This window comes from Adiantum capillus-veneris, chromosome 14, assembly GCF_014529385.1.
Source record: "Adiantum capillus-veneris isolate H3 chromosome 14, ASM1452938v2, whole genome shotgun sequence".
NCBI classification, from domain to species: Eukaryota; Viridiplantae; Streptophyta; class Polypodiopsida; order Polypodiales; family Pteridaceae; genus Adiantum; species Adiantum capillus-veneris.
Window position 1 is genome coordinate 137,182,109 of NC_140944.1, and position 18,197 is coordinate 137,200,305.

The window sequence follows — 18,197 nt, forward strand, 5'->3', positions numbered from 1 at the left end:
CTTGGAAAACAAGAAGAAGAGGACAAAGGAGTTCAAGGAAGGGAGTAGTTTGATACTTTTTCGAGCTACAAAGATGCCCATCGAGCTCTCTCTTTCATACAACAGTTTGGCACTGCTTTCTCTAGAGGCAACTTCTCAGAAGCCTCTAGAAAGGCAGCATCTTTTCTAAAGGGGAATGCTCTTGCATGATGGTCAACTCTTTTTTATAGCAAAGCACCAATGAAGTGGGTGAATAAAACTACATCTTTTCAAGACAAGCTACACTTCGATGTTAATAGAGTCAAGGGACCGAAGTCAAGCTGCTTCTTGCGTGAGCTATAAAGACACACAAAGTTCCTCCTCTAGTCACCCCCTTGCTTTTAGCGAAGGACTCGAGTCACTGCTTACAAATAGTTTGAGGACCACAACTACACCTCCCTGCTACACAAAGAGGCGTCGTATTGTAGCAAGCGGAGGTTGTTCAGTCTCACAAGCCACCTCATGTACTAGAATATCATGCCTAGGTCTCATTATAGCACTCTTGAGCTACTAGGTTATGGGCTAGCATTATTGCTCTAGCTTTCTCCCTCTTGCTGGCATTTGTTGCCATCTCAATGTGCTCTCTCACATCTCCTTCAACATCTGGGGGTTTGATAAATGTCGATCGAGGGGCTCTTCTCCTCCTGCAAAACATGAAGCAATTCAAGGCTTCTTTGATGACTAATTGGCTCCTGTCTTGAGTAGAATGAGTGTATATATGAGGATGAGGTTGGATGTAACAGACTTGGACACTCCAAGTCAAGAATCAATCGCGACAGCACCAAATAACCACTTCAAAACAATTCACAGATCACAATAGATTTGCACTGGCCCGGGGGAGTTCCGTGCCTAGAGATATTGGCCCCAAAGACTGGCGCCCCTTTCGGTATTTCTTTTTATATTAATCAATCATCAAAGTACAAGAGAGCGGTTAGGGTTTCACTCTCAGACTCTGCGTCCAGATGCTCTCAGAAGTGAAGCCCTCACCACTTATTTAAAGATACAAGGGATGCCCAAAAGCAGAGCCCCAAAAGCTTTTAAAATAAAAAGCATCAGTTCTCTCTCTCTCTTAGAGAGTCTTTTCTCTTTTTTTATAAAAAAAAGCAAAATTCGCGTCGCTCATCATTTTCCCAAAAAAAATAATAATAATTAATTTTCAGCCTCTGCGATTTCCGGAAATTAGGTTTTTGGTAGAAATTAGGGTTTGCAGGAATTTTAGGGTTTCTGGCAAAAATTAGGGTTTCTGTTGTCCGCCACGTCATCACTTTGTGACATACCCCCCTCTTGAAAGCATTGTAATCGACCGCGATTACGCCTGCAAAACCGACAAAAGCCATAAACCGTCTTAGCAGACACTGACTGTTAGTACCTATGTACTAGGAACACACATCTAGCACATGTACAAAATCGACAGTCACATCACACGACATCACAGGACATCACCAGACATTCAACATTCATTCAGATCTTGGACTATGATTTATCGGCAATGTAGCTAGCAATCACATCTAGGTCCAATCAGGACCTCAACGATGTCCGATTGACTAACCCCTATTGCAACCATGTCTATTCAAGATCAATCAGACCAAAATGCTGTAGTCATTTCGTCTATCAGTTCCTGCACTCACAAGAAGTCAAGAACAAATCAGTATCATTATCAGGAATTCCATTTCATAAAGTCATCCAGCAGAATAGTGTCAGCTCTCAGTATCCCTGAAGCTCAAAGAGACATCAGTGACTTTAGTATCAAAATCGAGGCATCTGTTGACAAAGGAGCGGAGTAACTCCCCTTTTGTGCATCCCACTGCACCAGATCTTCGGCCAAGCTGAGTTTCTGGGTTCCGTTTGGAGTAGACTATGCTAAACCAAAACATCGAGGTAAAGTTTCACAATCTGAGGAGTATCTGCTAGGTCCTCCTCCTCCATCCACTTCACATCAAATGCAGGAAAGTTCTTGAACTAAACCAAGAACCGCCTTCGGACTTTACCTTTCTTCGTATCGTTATGTGCCAAAATATGTTCAGGAACAAGGATCTCCTCGTTTTCTTCCACTTCGGGTTGCTCATCAGGCTCCCCATCATCAGGCACATCACCCTTAACAGGGTTCAAGAGACTCACATGCAATGCATTATGAATCCTCCAAGTATCTGGCAGTTTCAATCGGAAGGAGACTTCATTTATCTTTTCAGTAATCTGGAAAGGGCCGTAGTATCGCATACTAAGCTTTGGAAAAAGCCTCTCCTTTCCCTTTTTCTTTCGTAGGTGTGCCTTCTCAAAACGTAAGAGCACCCAATCATCCTCCTTCAATTTCATGTCGCGACGATGGCGATCCGCTGCCTTTTTCTGTCGTTCTTGAGACTTCTGCAAAGTCTCGCGAACCTTGGCAAAAGCCGTATCTAGATCTCGCGTATATTCATCCGCTTCAAAGATCTTATCTTTCGTGCTCAGGAAGGGTGGAACCTTCGCAACACCTTCAACAATCTCAAATGGCGCCTTCCCCGTCGACGAGTGTATCGTGTTATTGTAGGCAAATTCCACCAAAGGTAAATATCTTTCCCATTGAGTCTTCTGATCTGAAATATAAGACTTCAATAAATCTAGAACCACTGAATTGGCAATCTCGGATTGCCCGTCAGTCTACGGGTGGAACGATGACGAGAACTGCAACCACGTGCCAATGTTCTCCCAAATTGCCTTCCAAAACAAACTCGTAAATATGGGGTCTCTGTCGGAGACAATTGTCTTAGGCATGCCAAGTAATCTAAAAATCTGGGCCACAAACAGTCTCGCTAAGTGATCCGGCTTGGCAGAAGGTTTCCTGAGAGCGGGTTTCGGGAGTGGTGTTGTGGTTCTTTGCCACTCCATCTGTACCTCTTCCAAAGAGGTCTGGTTCATATATTTTGCCATCTTTGGGTCCTTGGCAAAATTGAGCATCATCTTTGTTGCATCGTCGATCAACTGGCGACGCTCCATCTCTCGCCGCTCCGCCTAAGTAGGCTAAGGCGGGCCATACTCTCTGCCGGAATCTTCGTTGTGATCCCTGCCTGCATCTCCAGATGCAGAGGGAGTCGACTGATCATTGCCTGAAGCCATAGGTGCCGCGGAGAAAAAATTTCGGGGATCGGATTTCCCGTAGAAGAGAAATCGGCCGTGCTCTGATACCACTGTAACAGACTTGGACACTCCAAGTCAAGAATCAATCGAGACAGCACCAAATAACCACTTCAAAACAATTCACAGATCACAATAGATTTGCACTGGCCCGGCGGAGTTCCGTGCCTAGAGATATTGGCCCCAAAGACTGGCGCCCCTTTCGGTATTTCTTTTTATATTAATCAATCATCAAAGTACAAGAGAGCGGTTAGGGTTTCACTCTCAGACTCTGCGTCCAGATGCTCTCAGAAGTGAAGCCCTCACCACTTATTTAAAGATACAAGGGATGCCCAAAAGCAAAGCCCCAAAAGCTTTTAAAATAAAAAGCATCAGTTCTCTCTATCTCTTAGAGAGTCTTTTCTCTTTTTTTATAAAAAAAAGCAAAATTCGCGTCGCTCATCATTTTCCAAAAAAAAACTAATTTATTAATTTTCAGCCTCCGCAATTTCCGGAAATTAGGGTTTTTGGTAGAAATTAGGGTTTGCAGGAATTTTAGGGTTTATGGCAGAAATTAGGGTTTCTGCTATCCGCCATGTCATCACTTTGAGACATTGGACCACAAAAATGAACCTCGTCTTACTATTAAAGGGGAGAAGAAAAAGACAGGTGGTTGCACATAGATATTTTATAAATGTGATATAACATAAATAAGCTACAGAACGGCTCGGCATTCCGGAGCTTAAAATAAGTTAAAAAGATCTAATGTAAGGTTGCAAAAGATGACATTTTGGCTGATGATAAGGGCATGTAAGAGCCATCCTTAGAATAGACAACCTTAGTTTGGCACCTTGGTGAGCCTGTTCGTACAGCATGCATGCCAGACAGATTCTAAATATTAGTCAGTACCCTTCCATAACCATTATTGCACAAATGATTGTACAAGGCATAATCATGTGTTGTTAGTGAGCATTGAATGCAATGCTCGAAAAAACTTTTCTTCAAAACCGAGGCAAACCTACATTTGAGAAATAGTCGAGGTAAATTGACTAAAATTCAAGGTTTTTACACTAAATTTTTCTGAATTTTGTAGGTTTTTCCACCTTCAAATTTAAAATTTAGCACTGATCCAATGTCATAAGAATGTAGCTTACAATTAGTAGCGTGTGTGTCTTGGGTTTCATGTGTTGCTTTTGTAGGTTCATGTCATCATGACTTCCGTAAATGATGAAATCACATGATGAATTGGCAATTATATATCTGCTTAAGTTCCTGTTAATAACATTTTACTAGCTTCTACTGGCGTACACTGGACGACTTTGTGAGCTAATCCAATCATCTTGGTCGAATTGCTTACCAAAAACAAAAACAAAAAAGTCGTGCAATGGTGCCATGCCTGTGTATATAAGTAAGTAAGAGAGGAATACCTCACTCAGGAAAGAGAAAGCCGCCCGTTCCGAGAGAACAGGAGCCGCCAAAGCAACGAATTTGCTTTTCTTGACCTCCAGCTGCTTTCGACATGGCTCCGCTAGAGTGGTATAACTATGTGGCTTCTCTGCAGCATCGCAAAAGAAATAGGCAGAAACACCATTTTTACGAGATGGTGCATAAAGAGCACGAAGACCCGCTACAGGATCTGCACGAAAATTGGCCCGTGCCAGGGAAATCATAGCTGTGTGCTTCTAATTGTTGGCATTCCAATTATTATTTGACTGAAGATGGCATCACCCTCTTCTGCCAGACGCCAACTTGTTCTTACATGTAAAAAGAAAACTAGTCTTGCTTGGTGGGCTTTGCTATATAAGAGGGCTCCCCATAGACCCTCTAACGGTGCTCTAATGGTGCTATTAGAGGGCCCTGCAAAAAAATAATTTGAGCCTCATAGGGTTACCGAAAAGTAAAGGGTACTTCACCTAAAATGTAGCACAAAAGTTTTAGGGGGTCCTTCTACAACTTGGTATAGAAGGTTAACAAGTCAAAAGTGAAATTCCTTGCACAGTCCACTTGAAAACCTATTTTCAAAGGGTATATGGGCACATAATGAAATTTTGACAGGGCCCTTCAAACTTTAGAAGGCCCTTTTTTAAATTGTTTTTTTAAAGGGTGTATGGGGGAGCCCTCTAACATCTATAGAATAATCATGCTACAAGCCAACTTGTTCTTACATGTAAAAAGAAAACTAGTCTTGCTTGGTGGGCCTTGCTATACAACATCTATAGAATAATCATGCAGCGCACGCCAATTGCGATCAAATCCAGCTTATTGAACTTAGGGTCTAGATTCTAGCAGCCACTACTGAAGGACATTTATGTTATCTGCGTTCGTCTTCATTTTAATTTTTGTAATGCCAGTTTGATTGTACAACTTATTCAAGGCAAGGCTGTTATAGTGTTGGACGTTTCATCTTGTGAGTACAGATTAATTATCGTAGTAGAGTTGTTGATGTAGTCATGCACATGCACTTTATCTATAATACATGCACCCAAGGTACAATTCATCTCATATAAGGTTGGTTTTCTTTCACGAATAATGGTCAAGAACTAAAGCAATTCAGGGTTCATTGCATGTCTTACAGAGCATGACATCTTGTACAAAGTTGCATGTAGCTAGTGGACCGAACTTGTGATATGGCATGTGTTACAAAGCTCCCGTGTGTGACTACAAACTGGGGGTAGCTGGATAAGATCACCGAGCAAGAGAACACATCTGTTGCTGAAGGGATCTGCCAATGTACTGCTTGTTATGTTGACATTTTTTCTTACGATAAGGTCAAAAGTCGTTTGGGTTAACATGGATAGCTCATCTATAATTATAATATCTGCCTCTTTTATGTCCAAATATCTCTCATCGGTCTCATGAATAGAGAGGGCATACTGTTGATTTGTGGTTGGTATCTTGAAGTGGTAATGGATTGTAGATGCAATGGTGCTAAGTCTTGTTGCTGCCGCTCCGATGGCAAAGCGCCACCAATAATACAGAAGTAAGGGCAGCAGGAGTGTCTATTTCATTTGTCTGTCGATCTCGTTTATCACTATATATGTGACATATACTGTCGTGCAGGAAGGACATATTTCTAGATTGTGGGCAAAGATGTCACATTGCATGCTTCAATCTTTATACAATGCAATAATTTCAAACCATGACCTAGCATATGGAGGATAAACTAGTTTCAAGTTGGATGTAGCTTGCTCCCTAGCTTATTGAGAATTTCATACTGACACCTAGTACGAGAGAAACGAGGACATATATAGTATGTGATCATTTATTTAGACACCTAGTATGGTATCAATTATTTAAAGCTAAAGTAAAGATGCACAAGGTGAATTCACTAATGTGATACACCACATGCATTCACTATTGTAATACATTAGATGCATTGTCTAGCAACCATATGCAAAGAGTTATGTGTGTAACTATCATGTGCAGATGTTGATCGACATCGAGTGTATACTTCTAAAAACGAGATCCAAATAAACCGAAGCAAGGGAAGTGATGCAAAAAATTCTAAAACAAGAAAATAGATAAAGCATGAATGAACTGCAACAATAAATGAGGTACTTTACTAACCTGCAATGTTGTACTACTGCTTTTTGATGGTCCAATCTATAAGCCGATATTTGAGTGAAGCTAAAAAAAGCAATGTGAATAGTTAAACATAACATCTTGCAATGAAACATCACAGATTGAAAGGGCAAAGTATACAGTGCACGTCATACAGAGGTGCCATACAAAAGTTTGATGGAGAGCTAGCATTGTGGTCTCTCCAAAACATTATAAGAAACGGAAGCCGTGCCTTGCCTCGTAGCGTTTATGTGTTGCGCCAAGCAAACGCATGCGCATGGGAAATTGGATGCAGATAACGGACCTTGCAATGTTGTTAAGTTGGAGTCGCGCTTGTGTAATTGGAACGCGCAATGTTGTGAATATATGTCCTTCCTGCCATACACAAAACTCGCAAATGTAACTTTATGTTCTATGTCCTGCTCGTTAAAATTCTCCCAACTGCTCGTTTGTTTTTCCCTATAGCTTGCTCTTGCTCTTATTATGGCTACCCCTTAAACATTTGGTGCTCTTTTCTCTAGGCACTAGTGCTCCTGCTGCAAATCTTGCTGCTCAACAACCTCCTTTGTTGAAGCATTGCTTCCTCCAAACGCCAACGCTCCCCCATTAATTTCTCTACACTACTCGTTAGTGGCTCCCTATTCTTTGTAGCTGCATGCTTTGTTTAGCTTCTCTTGCCTCGTTCTTACTTGCTCTTCAACTAGCACTACCTGTTGCCTCTTTATAACGTTACAGCTCCCCTTAGAACAATAAATGATTTTCCGTTTTGTTTGTAGATCCCAACCACCTACTTGGGCACCCTCTATAAAATCTTGTTCATTTTCCCTTGGTTGCTTGCCTTCTCCTCCTCTTTACGTTGGTTTATGACCTTACACCAGGTGACACCAACTTCTCAAATCTTCTTCACGCCCTCAACCTATAACTCCTCACCCGTTTCTAGGCTTGTTAGCACTTCTCCTTGTCCTCTCTGATTAACTCCTCTGCCTACGCCGCTCGTAGACTTTTTCCCATCAACTCTTCTCGTCCTCGATCTGTGAAGTGCTCCTCTTCGACTCTGTCAGCCCTCCCTGATTTTGGCCATCACTGCTCCCTCGAGAAACCCCTAGCTTTGGTGCTTTTTCTTGCCGAAAGCCAACACCATCAACAATTAGCACCCTCCTATACTATGCTGCTTCTTGGCCTTCTGATCTACCTACTGCTTTTCGAGTGAGATCGCAGCGCAAGTTCACATCGCTTTTTTTTTCCTTTGAGCGAGGTCGCAGGCCACTGGATTAAGATTCCGAGTCTATGCTGAGGATTAAGCGAAGTGGCTCAATACGGTGGCCTTATTTGAAAAAAGGACCCTAGGCTCACCAAGTAACTAGGCTTGCTTGGTGGGCCTTGCTATATAACATCGGTAGAATACATATGACATATGCAGATTGACATTTAGTATCTAGCACTGAAGGGAACAAGAGCATGACTAATTTGGCAAGGGCTTGCATTTTTGAAGGTGGATGTCGAGTGTGTTTTGCCTTTCTTCTTTTGTAGTTATTTGTGTTTTCTCTTTCTTCTTTTGTAGTTATTTGTGTTTTTTCTTTCTTCTTTTGTAGTTATTATTAGTACAATGAATGAGGACAATGATACATGTAACCTCACCTTTTGTGTTTTGTGTTATGGCATCGACGATGCATGTTGCACCGTTTTCCACACCAATTGTCAAGTCGGTGTTTTTAGTGATCATGTAGCACACACCAATTGCGATCAAATCTAGCTCGTTGAACTTAGGGTCTAGAAGCCACTATTGAAGGACATTTATGTTACCTCCATTCGTCTTCATTTCAACTTTGGTAATGTCGATTGTACAACTTATTCAAGGCCAGGTTGTTATAGTATTGGACGTCTGGTCTGTGAGTACAAATTATTGGAGTAGAGTTGTTGATGTAGTCATGCATATGTGCTTCATCTATAAGTCATGCACCCAAGGTACAATTGATCTCATTTACAGCTGGTTTTCTTTCACAATTAATGGTCAAGGATTGAAGTAATTCAGGGTCCGTTGCATCTCTTACAGAGCATGACATCCTCTAGAAAGTTGCATGTAGGCAGTGAACTGAGCTTGAGATATGACATGTGTTACAAAGCTCTCGTGTGTGACTACAAACTTGTTTGAACTAGGGTTGCAGAGAAACGCACACAGCTTGGAGAAGACGACGGAAGCTGAAGGCACACAATAGAGAGTGTGTTACTTAGTATGCAATGGAAAGATAGATAGCGCTAGAGTGATGGGCGTATATACAATGCTCGGGGGGGAAATCTCCTAAAGAGGGAAAAAATGCCCCGGCGGTCCTAGTGTGTTCACACACATCACTACCACATGTATATGGTAAAAAATCCCCCCTGAAGTGATGCGGTGAATGACAGCTGGCACATGAATAAAGGGAAGTGCCATGCCTTGAGGACATGATCAGTCCACAAAGGGGAGTAAGCCCAAAGCTTTGCGGAAAGATTTAAGCTTCTCACGAGACAATGCCTTTGTGAAAAGATCTGCAAGGTTGTCCTGTGTTGGCACATAAGCCAAGCTGATCTCTCCTGCTGAGAGCCTCTCCCTGACATAGTGGTAATGCACCTCAATGTGCTTTGTGCAAGCATGAAAAACTTGGTTCCTCGCAATTGCCAATGCACTCTGACTGTCAGTGTAGATAGTGTTGGCAGTGTCCTGTCCAACACCCAAATCAGCCATAAGGCATCTGAGCCATACACCCTCAACCGTAGCTGTGAAGACTGCCGTGTACTCAGCCTCACAACTCGAAGTGGCCACAGTAGGTTGCTTCTTGCTCAACCATGATATACATGAACTGCCAAGCATGAAACAAAAACCACTTGTGGACACTCGCATGTCAAAACAACCAACCTAGTCTGAGTCCGAAAAAGCATGTAAGTCTGGCGGCAATGATCCCCCCTTGGGGTAAAACAAGACAAGATGTAAAGTGCCACTAAGGTAGCGGAAAATCCTCTTGACAGCCTACCAATGCTTAGACCCTGGGCTATGCATAAATCTGTTGACCTGTGAGACTGCAAACTGAATATCTGGCCTCGTGTTGCATACATAAATGAGGCAACAACAACAGTTTGGTAAAGAGTGACATCAGCAAGATTGCCAGCATCATGTAGACTGAACTTCAAACCTATTTCCATGGGAGTGGCAATAGGTTTGCAATCCTCAAGTCCAAACTTATATAGCAATGTCTCTATGTAACTTTTCTGACACAAGGCAATACCACCATCACACTGCTTAAACTGTATACCCAAGTAATGATGCAACAGCCCCAAATCTTTCATCTTGAAAGTAGCATTCAAATCAGCCTTAAATTCAGCAATATGTCTCGCATTTGGTCTAGTGGTCAACAAATCATCGACATAAAGAGCCACAATGAGAAGTACATCACCCTCACGCTTTACATACAATGTGCTTTCTGTTGGACTGTTACGAAAGCCTCGTTTAACCAAATGAGTGTCAGCTTTCTCATACCAAGCCCCGAGGAGATTGCTTCAACCCATACAAAGCCTTGTTACATCTGCACACTTTGTCCTCTTGTCCTTTTATGACAAAACCGCGAGGCTGCGTTACATAAACTTCCTCAAATATGTCACCATTCAAGAAAGCAGTAACAATGTCTGATTGATGTACATCCCAACCAAAATGAGCTGCCAATGCACATAGAAAACGCACAGTAGTCATACGACAAGTGGGAGCAAAGGTCTCTTCATAATCTATGCCTTTTTGTTGTGCATAACCCTTTACAACAAGTCAAGCCTTATGGTGATCGATCTCACCATCCGGCTTGCGTTTCAACTTGTAAACCCACTTCATACCAATGGCATTCTTGCCAGGAGGCAAATCACATAAAGTCCATGTGTCATTTTCTATAAGTGCATCATATTCTGATTGCATGGTAGCCATCCAATTTTTTGAATTATGTGCTTCAGGCAGAGGTTCCTCAACATCATGTAAGCTAGACACAGTCAAAGCATAGCAATCTGATGCATAAGATGCATGGCAAGAGCCTGAAAGAGTACGACTAGACAAAGGTGCATCCAATTTACTGTCACGCAAAGTGTGCACCAGCCATTTTGGCATACCTCTAGCCTGCTCATTTTTAGCCCTTTCCTCATCAAGTACATCATGTACATCCGCATCAGTGATAGGCTGATCTGTAACATTTTAGAAATCCCCATAGGCTGTACATTTTCCTCATTGGAACTTACATTTGTATTTCCACCACTAAAAAGAGGCAACATGTCATAAATGTCCTGTGAGCTTACATTACTATCTCTAGTACATGACAGCAAGGGCTGAACAGAATCTTCCACAAACACTACATCACTGAAACCAGAATACACTTTGTTTGCGGATGATATAACCTATAACCTTTGCTTTCAGCACTATAACCAACAAAAATACATTTGACAGCCTTATCATCCAATTTTCTGCGTTGTGTTTGTGGCACCAAAGCATATGCCAAACAGCCAAAAACACGCATGTGCTCAATAGAAGGCTTTCTATCATGCCATGTTTCATATGGAGTAATAGACTGCAAAGCTTTTGTAGGACACCTTTTAAGTACATAAGTGTCACACATGATGGCCTCAAGCCAAAAAGAATGCGGCAAAGCTTGACCATACATCGTGCCATTTCCATCAGTGACCTGTTTTTCCTCTCAGCAACACCATTTTGCTGAGGTGTATAAGGCACTGTACATTGGTGTTTTATCCCACGACTAGCCAGAAATGCATTAAATTCATGAGACATATACTCCCCTCCTCGATCGGAACGAAGGGTGCCCATAGTACATTTCGAGACATTTTCAGCCATAGCCAAAAATTGTTTGAAGCACATAAAAACTTCGGACTTCGCTTTAAGCGGAAATACCCATGCATGCCTGGAGTAATCATCAATGAAAGTCACAAAGTACAGGTAATTGCCCAAGGATGGAGTTTGCATGGGCCCACAAACATCACTATGCACAAGGTGCAACTTGCATGTAGCCCAAACTGAACCATCCTTTGGAAACTTAGAACGCTGCATCTTACCTAAAATACAGCCTTCACAAACATGTTTGATAGGTGCTTCAAGAGGCAACAAAGAAGCAACCATATCAGATTTCTGCAAACGCAGCAAACGCAGCAAACTGACAAAATTCACATGACCAAAACGTGCATGCCAAAGTTTTGCATCTGAAATAGCCCTTGAATCTGCAACAACATTTGCAAAATTTTGTCCACACTTGTCATACAAAGTGAGCTTTTACAGCCCACGGCACAAAAGGCCAGATGCAACAATTTCATCACCAAAACTGAGATCATGAACTGTAATATGTCATCCACAATTTTGACTACAAGTCCAAGTCTAGCAAGTGCGGATACAGACAAGAGATTCTTCTTGATCCCAAGTACATAAAGTGCATCAACAAGTGTGAAGGAATTGCCATTTGCAGCAGTAAGCACAATCTTTCCAACTCCCTGAACCACATAAGAGGCATTGTTGGCATAAGTGACTGAATTCCCATGAGGGGCAGACTCGAGAGAGGTAAACAATTCACGATGTGAGGTAATGTGCTTTGTAGCACCACTGTCAAAATACCACACATGTGAATCTACAGCAACTGACAAGCATGCATCATGGACAATAGGATTGTAAGTGCACTCTGCGCTAAAAGCCCATTCTGCATCAACATCAGCATCACTGTCTCCTTTCATATAAGACTCAACAATGGCTGCATTTGTAGTGGAACCAACATTTGCAATGGAACCACCCTCTTTCTTCTTAGCCTCTTTGGCCTTCAACTTAGGACACGACTTGATCAAGTGATCATTAGCTTTACAATAATGGCAACTCATCTTCTTTTTGCCCTTATCACTAGAATTTCCAGACGAATTGCTGCCAGTAGAAGCATTAGGAACAGAATTTTTGCCACTCGCAACAGAACCATAAGAAGTGGCTGCATTGCTGTTATCACCCTTTCTTTGAGAAGCAATAAAAGCCTGTTCAACTGCACGCTGCCTAGTCCTGTTTTTTCTGGAAAGTGACTCTTGCAACAACAATGTGCATAATGCATCAAACTTGACAACCTCAGGATTTCCTTGGGTCATAAGTCTCCAAGTACTAGCAAAAGTCTGGTAAGAATCTAGTAAGGCATCAAGAACAATTTGCACAAGGAAACTTTCTGAAATGACTTCATCTGCATAAATAAGTTGCTCATTGATATCCTTGACACCAGCAAGAAAAGTGTCCATATCATCTTCCTCATGCATAATCTTCCACTCCAGCTCTTTACACAGCAAAGCAATTTTAGCGTCATTGCGGCTTGCATAAAGTCCTGCTAGAATATCCCAAGCCTATTTTGCAGATTTTGCTGAACGAATGTGAGGAACAATGGTGCGCTTCACGAAAACGCAATCAATGCATGAGCCTGTGCATCCTTTACATCCCAACGAGCTTGTTCTGCCGTAGGCAAAACAACTCTAATAGCAGCAATCCTTGTAGCAAAACCTGCAACATCCTCAACATCGCCTACATCCTCAGAACTAGGACGTACATCAATGCCCTGCACAATGTTCCAGACGCCCTTTGACACAAGAACGTGTTGCATCATATAAGCCCACATAGGGTAGTTGTCCCCATCCAACCTGTCCTCAACAGCAGACATCTTGAACACATCTGTGTTGTTGTCAGCCATGGTAAATGCTGCAACTGATGTGAAAACTACCCGAAAATAGGAGAAACGGAGCGGAAACAACACGTGCTATATAGCACAAACCGTAGAAGACTATGAGGCACCTGTTATGCAGAAAACGGCACTGACAGAAATTTTGCACAAAATGGAGAAATTGCCTGTGCAGTACTGCCTGTAGTGAAAACGGAGGCCGAAATGAGTCCGAATAAAAAATCTGAGCAGACTAAGCTCTACGAGTCTTCTCGAAATTTGATGGTCGACCTGCGAAGGCTTGCCAAAGCTCATTGAAATTGGAGAAAGTGAGCAGGCATGTGCTGGAGCAGCTGGCGACTAAGCTTGGGAGGACGCTGTCGGGGGATAAATGTGCGAATGGTGAGCCGGGAAGTCACCCGGCCCTTGGCTGTGAGAGGTGCGGGGAAAAGAGATGCCTCATGCACAATTAACAAGACAGAGCTCAAAACAAACGATACTCTTAATTCCAGTTAATCCACAGTAGTCATCATTAATCAATCGTTAATGGAGGCTTAATGCTCCTTACAAGATGAAACCTGGCTTAAACCATGTGCTAATCAAGAAAAGTGATAATGACCTGCTTAATACTGCCTTCTGCTTCTTCCCGTTATGGCTTAGGAATTTCCTCTTCCAATAGCCATTTGATTTGTCTTCCAGAATTGAATGGGTTTAGGCTCGTCTAATGGTATAAGATTAGGCTCAGAGATTAGGCTTGGCTAATGAATTGAGATTAGACATCGACTCAGTTCCGTGATCCGGCAGGCTTCAATTCCTTGCTTGCTTTAATCCGTGACAAGAGTTTGCTCAAGCTTCGACCTCCAACTTCCTTGCTTGCATGCCTTGCCAAAAACTAGCTCGAGAGATTAGGCTTGGCTAATGAATTGACATTAGGCTTGATATCAGATCTTAGATTATGGCTTCGAGTTAATAGGCTTAATTCGGCTTAAGAGCGCTTAGAGAGTAGGTTATTAGAGAGTAGCGCTGAGGATTCGAATAAGGTTTGGATGGTATACGAGGTTAAGAGCGGATTAAAGATGGCTTAAGAGGTTTCGATTAGGTTAATGAAAGCTTAAGAGGAGAACTCACCATAATAAGGTGAAGGAATCCGAGCTTATCAGGAGGATTAGATTAAGGGTCTCCACTCTATAAGGAAGATTAGCATTGAGCTCTTAAGGAATATTCACCATATGATGAGGTGGAAGAAAAAAAATCCCCCAAACAAAGTGCCCCCCACGTTTTTTTATAGAGCCTCTATTTTCGTTGCATGGCTTCCCCTTGCTAAAAAAAGCGAGGCACCCATTAGCGATGTCGCTAATGGGTCCTCCCCCTTGTGACGTGGCAAGGCAAAGTCGAGCAGCGCCGTTGTGGTGAAATTAGCCCCGAAATTGAGCTCAAGGCCGGCCTGAGCAACTCACGTCCCTTGCTCGCCATCTCCCGAGCATCCCTGTAGCCTGTGCGAGTGGTTCTTTCCTCCTCACTGCCTGCGGCTCTGCTGTGCGCCTTGCTTTTGTTTTCTTCACACCCTATATAATTAGGGTGCCATTATTTGAACAGGCGGCCATGCTTTGGGCGGCCGGTTTATTTTATAAGGGCACCATTCATTAGTTTTGTTGCCTTTCTTCTTGGCTTCTTCCTCGGAGGCATAGCCCCTGTCATGCATACAGCCTCATTGGGATTGTAGATCATGGTCTCAACAAACTCTCGCACCACATTAGGCATACATATCGGATATCGGCCGTAGCAATGCCAAGCTTCTCATTTTATCCTCTAGGCGGCCTTCGGGCACCACTTTAGGCATACATATCGGCAAAGGCATTGTCAAGCACGACATTTCTCCCTGGCCAAAGCTTCCTTCATTGGCAGCATTCGGACACACTTACCGGTCATGCAGTGTTGGTACACAGATTGGCTAAGGCAATGCCAATCCTTTTCTTCATTGATAGCCATAAGTAATGTAAGGCATAAATTTTATCACAAATGCCAGGCAAGCATTGTCGAACACAACATCTTCCTCCAATTTCCATCGATCAGGGTGACCAGGGCTGCTCGAACCCGGCCCCCGGTGATACTTAAATTGGCCATATCTTGCCAATTGAAACCCCGATTGACAAACTGAAAAGACCGACATGCTCCTAAAAGTGAGCACTTCAGCCTGATGCATTCATTCCGGTTTTGTCCCTTCAGCTGCAGTTGCCAAATCCGGTATGGATCTGCTACTAACTCAACTTAAAACTGTCATAACTTCTTACCCATAGCTCTGATTGACGAGCCGTAAAGACAGGCATGTAGAGATTTTTGAGTACTTCAACTTGGATTAATAAAATCCTAGCTATGACCACTTCAAGCATACTCACTGTTTAGCATTACCAAGACATCTTTTGGTCCTTAGAGCTCCATCTGACACTTTCAGCTTATAAATTGGCTTGTTAGCAAGCCCTTATAACTGCTGATTAATCATGTAGGATTCAAATACTCTTGATTGGCATTCCTTTGCTCATTTTCTTGTCATGGGAGCAGAGCGGCACGACAACGCAACCTGCTATGATTCCAATTGTTGGAATTAGGGTTGCAGAGAAACGCACACAGCTTGGAGAAGACGAAGGAAGCTCAAGGCACACAATAGAGAGTGTGTTACTTAGTATGCAATGGAAAGATGGATAGCCCTAGAGTGATGGGCGTATATACAATGCTCGGGGGAAAAAACCTCCTAAAGAGGGAAAAAATGCCCTGGCGGTCCTAGTGTGTTCACACACATCACTACCACATGTATATGGTAACAAAACTAGGGGTAGTTGGGCAAGATCATCGAGCAGGAGAAAAAATTTGTTGTTCAAGGGATCTACCAATGTATTGCATGTTGCATTGACAACTTGACATTTTTTCTTATGATAAGGTAAAAAGGCGTTTGGGTTAACATGGATAGCTCCTCTATAATTATAATATCTGCCTCTTTTATGTCCAAATATCACTCATCGGTCTCATGAATAGAGAGGGGTTACTGTTGATTTGTGGTTGGTATCCTGAACTGGTAATGGATTTTAGATGCAATGCTGCTAAGTCTCGTTGTTCTCGCTCCGGTGACAAAGCACCCAACAATAATACATAAGTGAGGGCAACAGGAGTGTCTATTTCATTTGTCTATCAACCTTGTTTATCGCTATATATGTGAGGTATGCTGTCATGTAGGAGGGACATATTTGTAGATTGTGAGCAAAGATGTCACATTGCATGCTCCAATATTATACAATGCAATAATTTTAAACCATGGCCTAGCATACGGACGATAAGATAGTTCCAAGTTGGCTACAATTTTCTCCCTAGCTTATTGATGCTTGGAATGTAATCTTCTAGGTCTTGAGAACTTCATACTGACACCTAGTACTAGAGAAACGAGGACATATATAGTATGCCATCAATTATTTCAACACCTAGTATGGTATCAATGATTTAGAGCGTGAATTCACTACTGTGATACACCACATGCATTCACTACTGTAATACATCACATGCATTGGCTAGCAACCACATGTAAAGAGTTGCGTGTGTGTAACTAAAATGTGCAGACATTGATCAATATCAAGTGTATAGTCTTGAAAACGAGATCCAAATAAATTGAAGCAAAGGAAGTAATGCAAAAAATTCTAAAACAAGCAAATAGATAAAGCATGAATGAGCTGCAACAATAAATGAGGTGCTTTACTGACCTGCAATGTTGTATTGCTGCTTTTCAATTGTCCAATCTACATGCATTCACTACTGTAATACATCACATGCATTGGCTAGCAACCACATGTAAAGAGTTGCGTGTGTGTAACTAAAATGTGCAGACATTGATCAATATCAAGTGTATAGTCTTGAAAACGAGATCCAAATAAATTGAAGCAAAGGAAGTAATGCAAAAAATTCTAAAACAAGCAAATAGATAAAGCATGAATGAGCTGCAACAATAAATGAGGTGCTTTACTGACCTGCAATGTTGTATTGCTGCTTTTCAATTGTCCAATCTACATGCCGATATTTGAGTCGAGTACAAAAAAGAAATGTAAAGAGTTAAACATATCGTCTTGCGATAAAACATCACAGATTGAAAGTGCAAAGTATACAATGTACGTCATACAGAGGTGCCATACAAAAGTATGGTGGAGAGTTGGCATTGTGGTCTCTCCAACAAATTATAAGATACAGAAGTCGTGCCCTACCCCGTAGCGTTTATGTGTTGTGCCAAGCAAATGCATGCGCATGGGAAAATGGATGCAGAAAACGAACCTTGTGGTGTTGTCGAGTTGGAGTCGTGCTTGTGCAATCGGAATGTGTAGTGTTGTGAATATATGTCCTCCCTGCCATACACAAAACACGCAGATGTAACTTGATATTCTATGTCCTTTGATCGGTATTCGACAACATACAAACTTTGTACAATCCTCTTGATGTTGAAATTGGTTCCACACTCAAAAAATATATTAACAACAGTATGCCTTGCACTATGGAATGTTAAGTCGTTATTGGCGATACTTGCACTCTAACTGTTCGACATACTATAGCTGCTATATGGAGTTTCTACCTCAACCGCCTGTTGCACAAAAGACCTTTGAGAAGATGTGAATAGATTTTCATTGCCCGCCCTGGAGTAGCTTTCCTCCAAGGGAAAATGAGGGTTTGTGTTGGCTACAATACCAAACTGATGTATGTCATCTGCAGCCATTTGAACTTGATCCGTGTTTACATGGACCTTTGCTCATAGGATCTGCCACCGAATCATGGTTATTAGCAAGAGAAGCTCTTTATAGGCCGCAATATTGG

General features: G+C 42.2%; 1 protein-coding gene across 2 annotated transcripts in view; it reads right to left on the bottom strand.

The window, feature by feature from the left end:
* The window catches only part of LOC147443213 (uncharacterized), a 31,826-nt gene extending 26,950 nt beyond the window's left edge, over nt 1–4,876 (bottom strand). Inside the window, exon 1 of one of the 2 annotated variants that reach the window (XM_086529122.1) lies at nt 4,536–4,876. In XM_086529122.1, coding sequence (XP_086385248.1) covers nt 4,536–4,778 — 243 coding nt within the window. In that variant the 5' untranslated portion in view covers nt 4,779–4,876. The remainder of the gene's footprint in view (nt 1–4,535) is intronic. The other variant, XM_086529121.1, reaches the window with a different exon arrangement.
* Nucleotides 4,877–18,197: the final 13,321 nt, after the last annotated feature.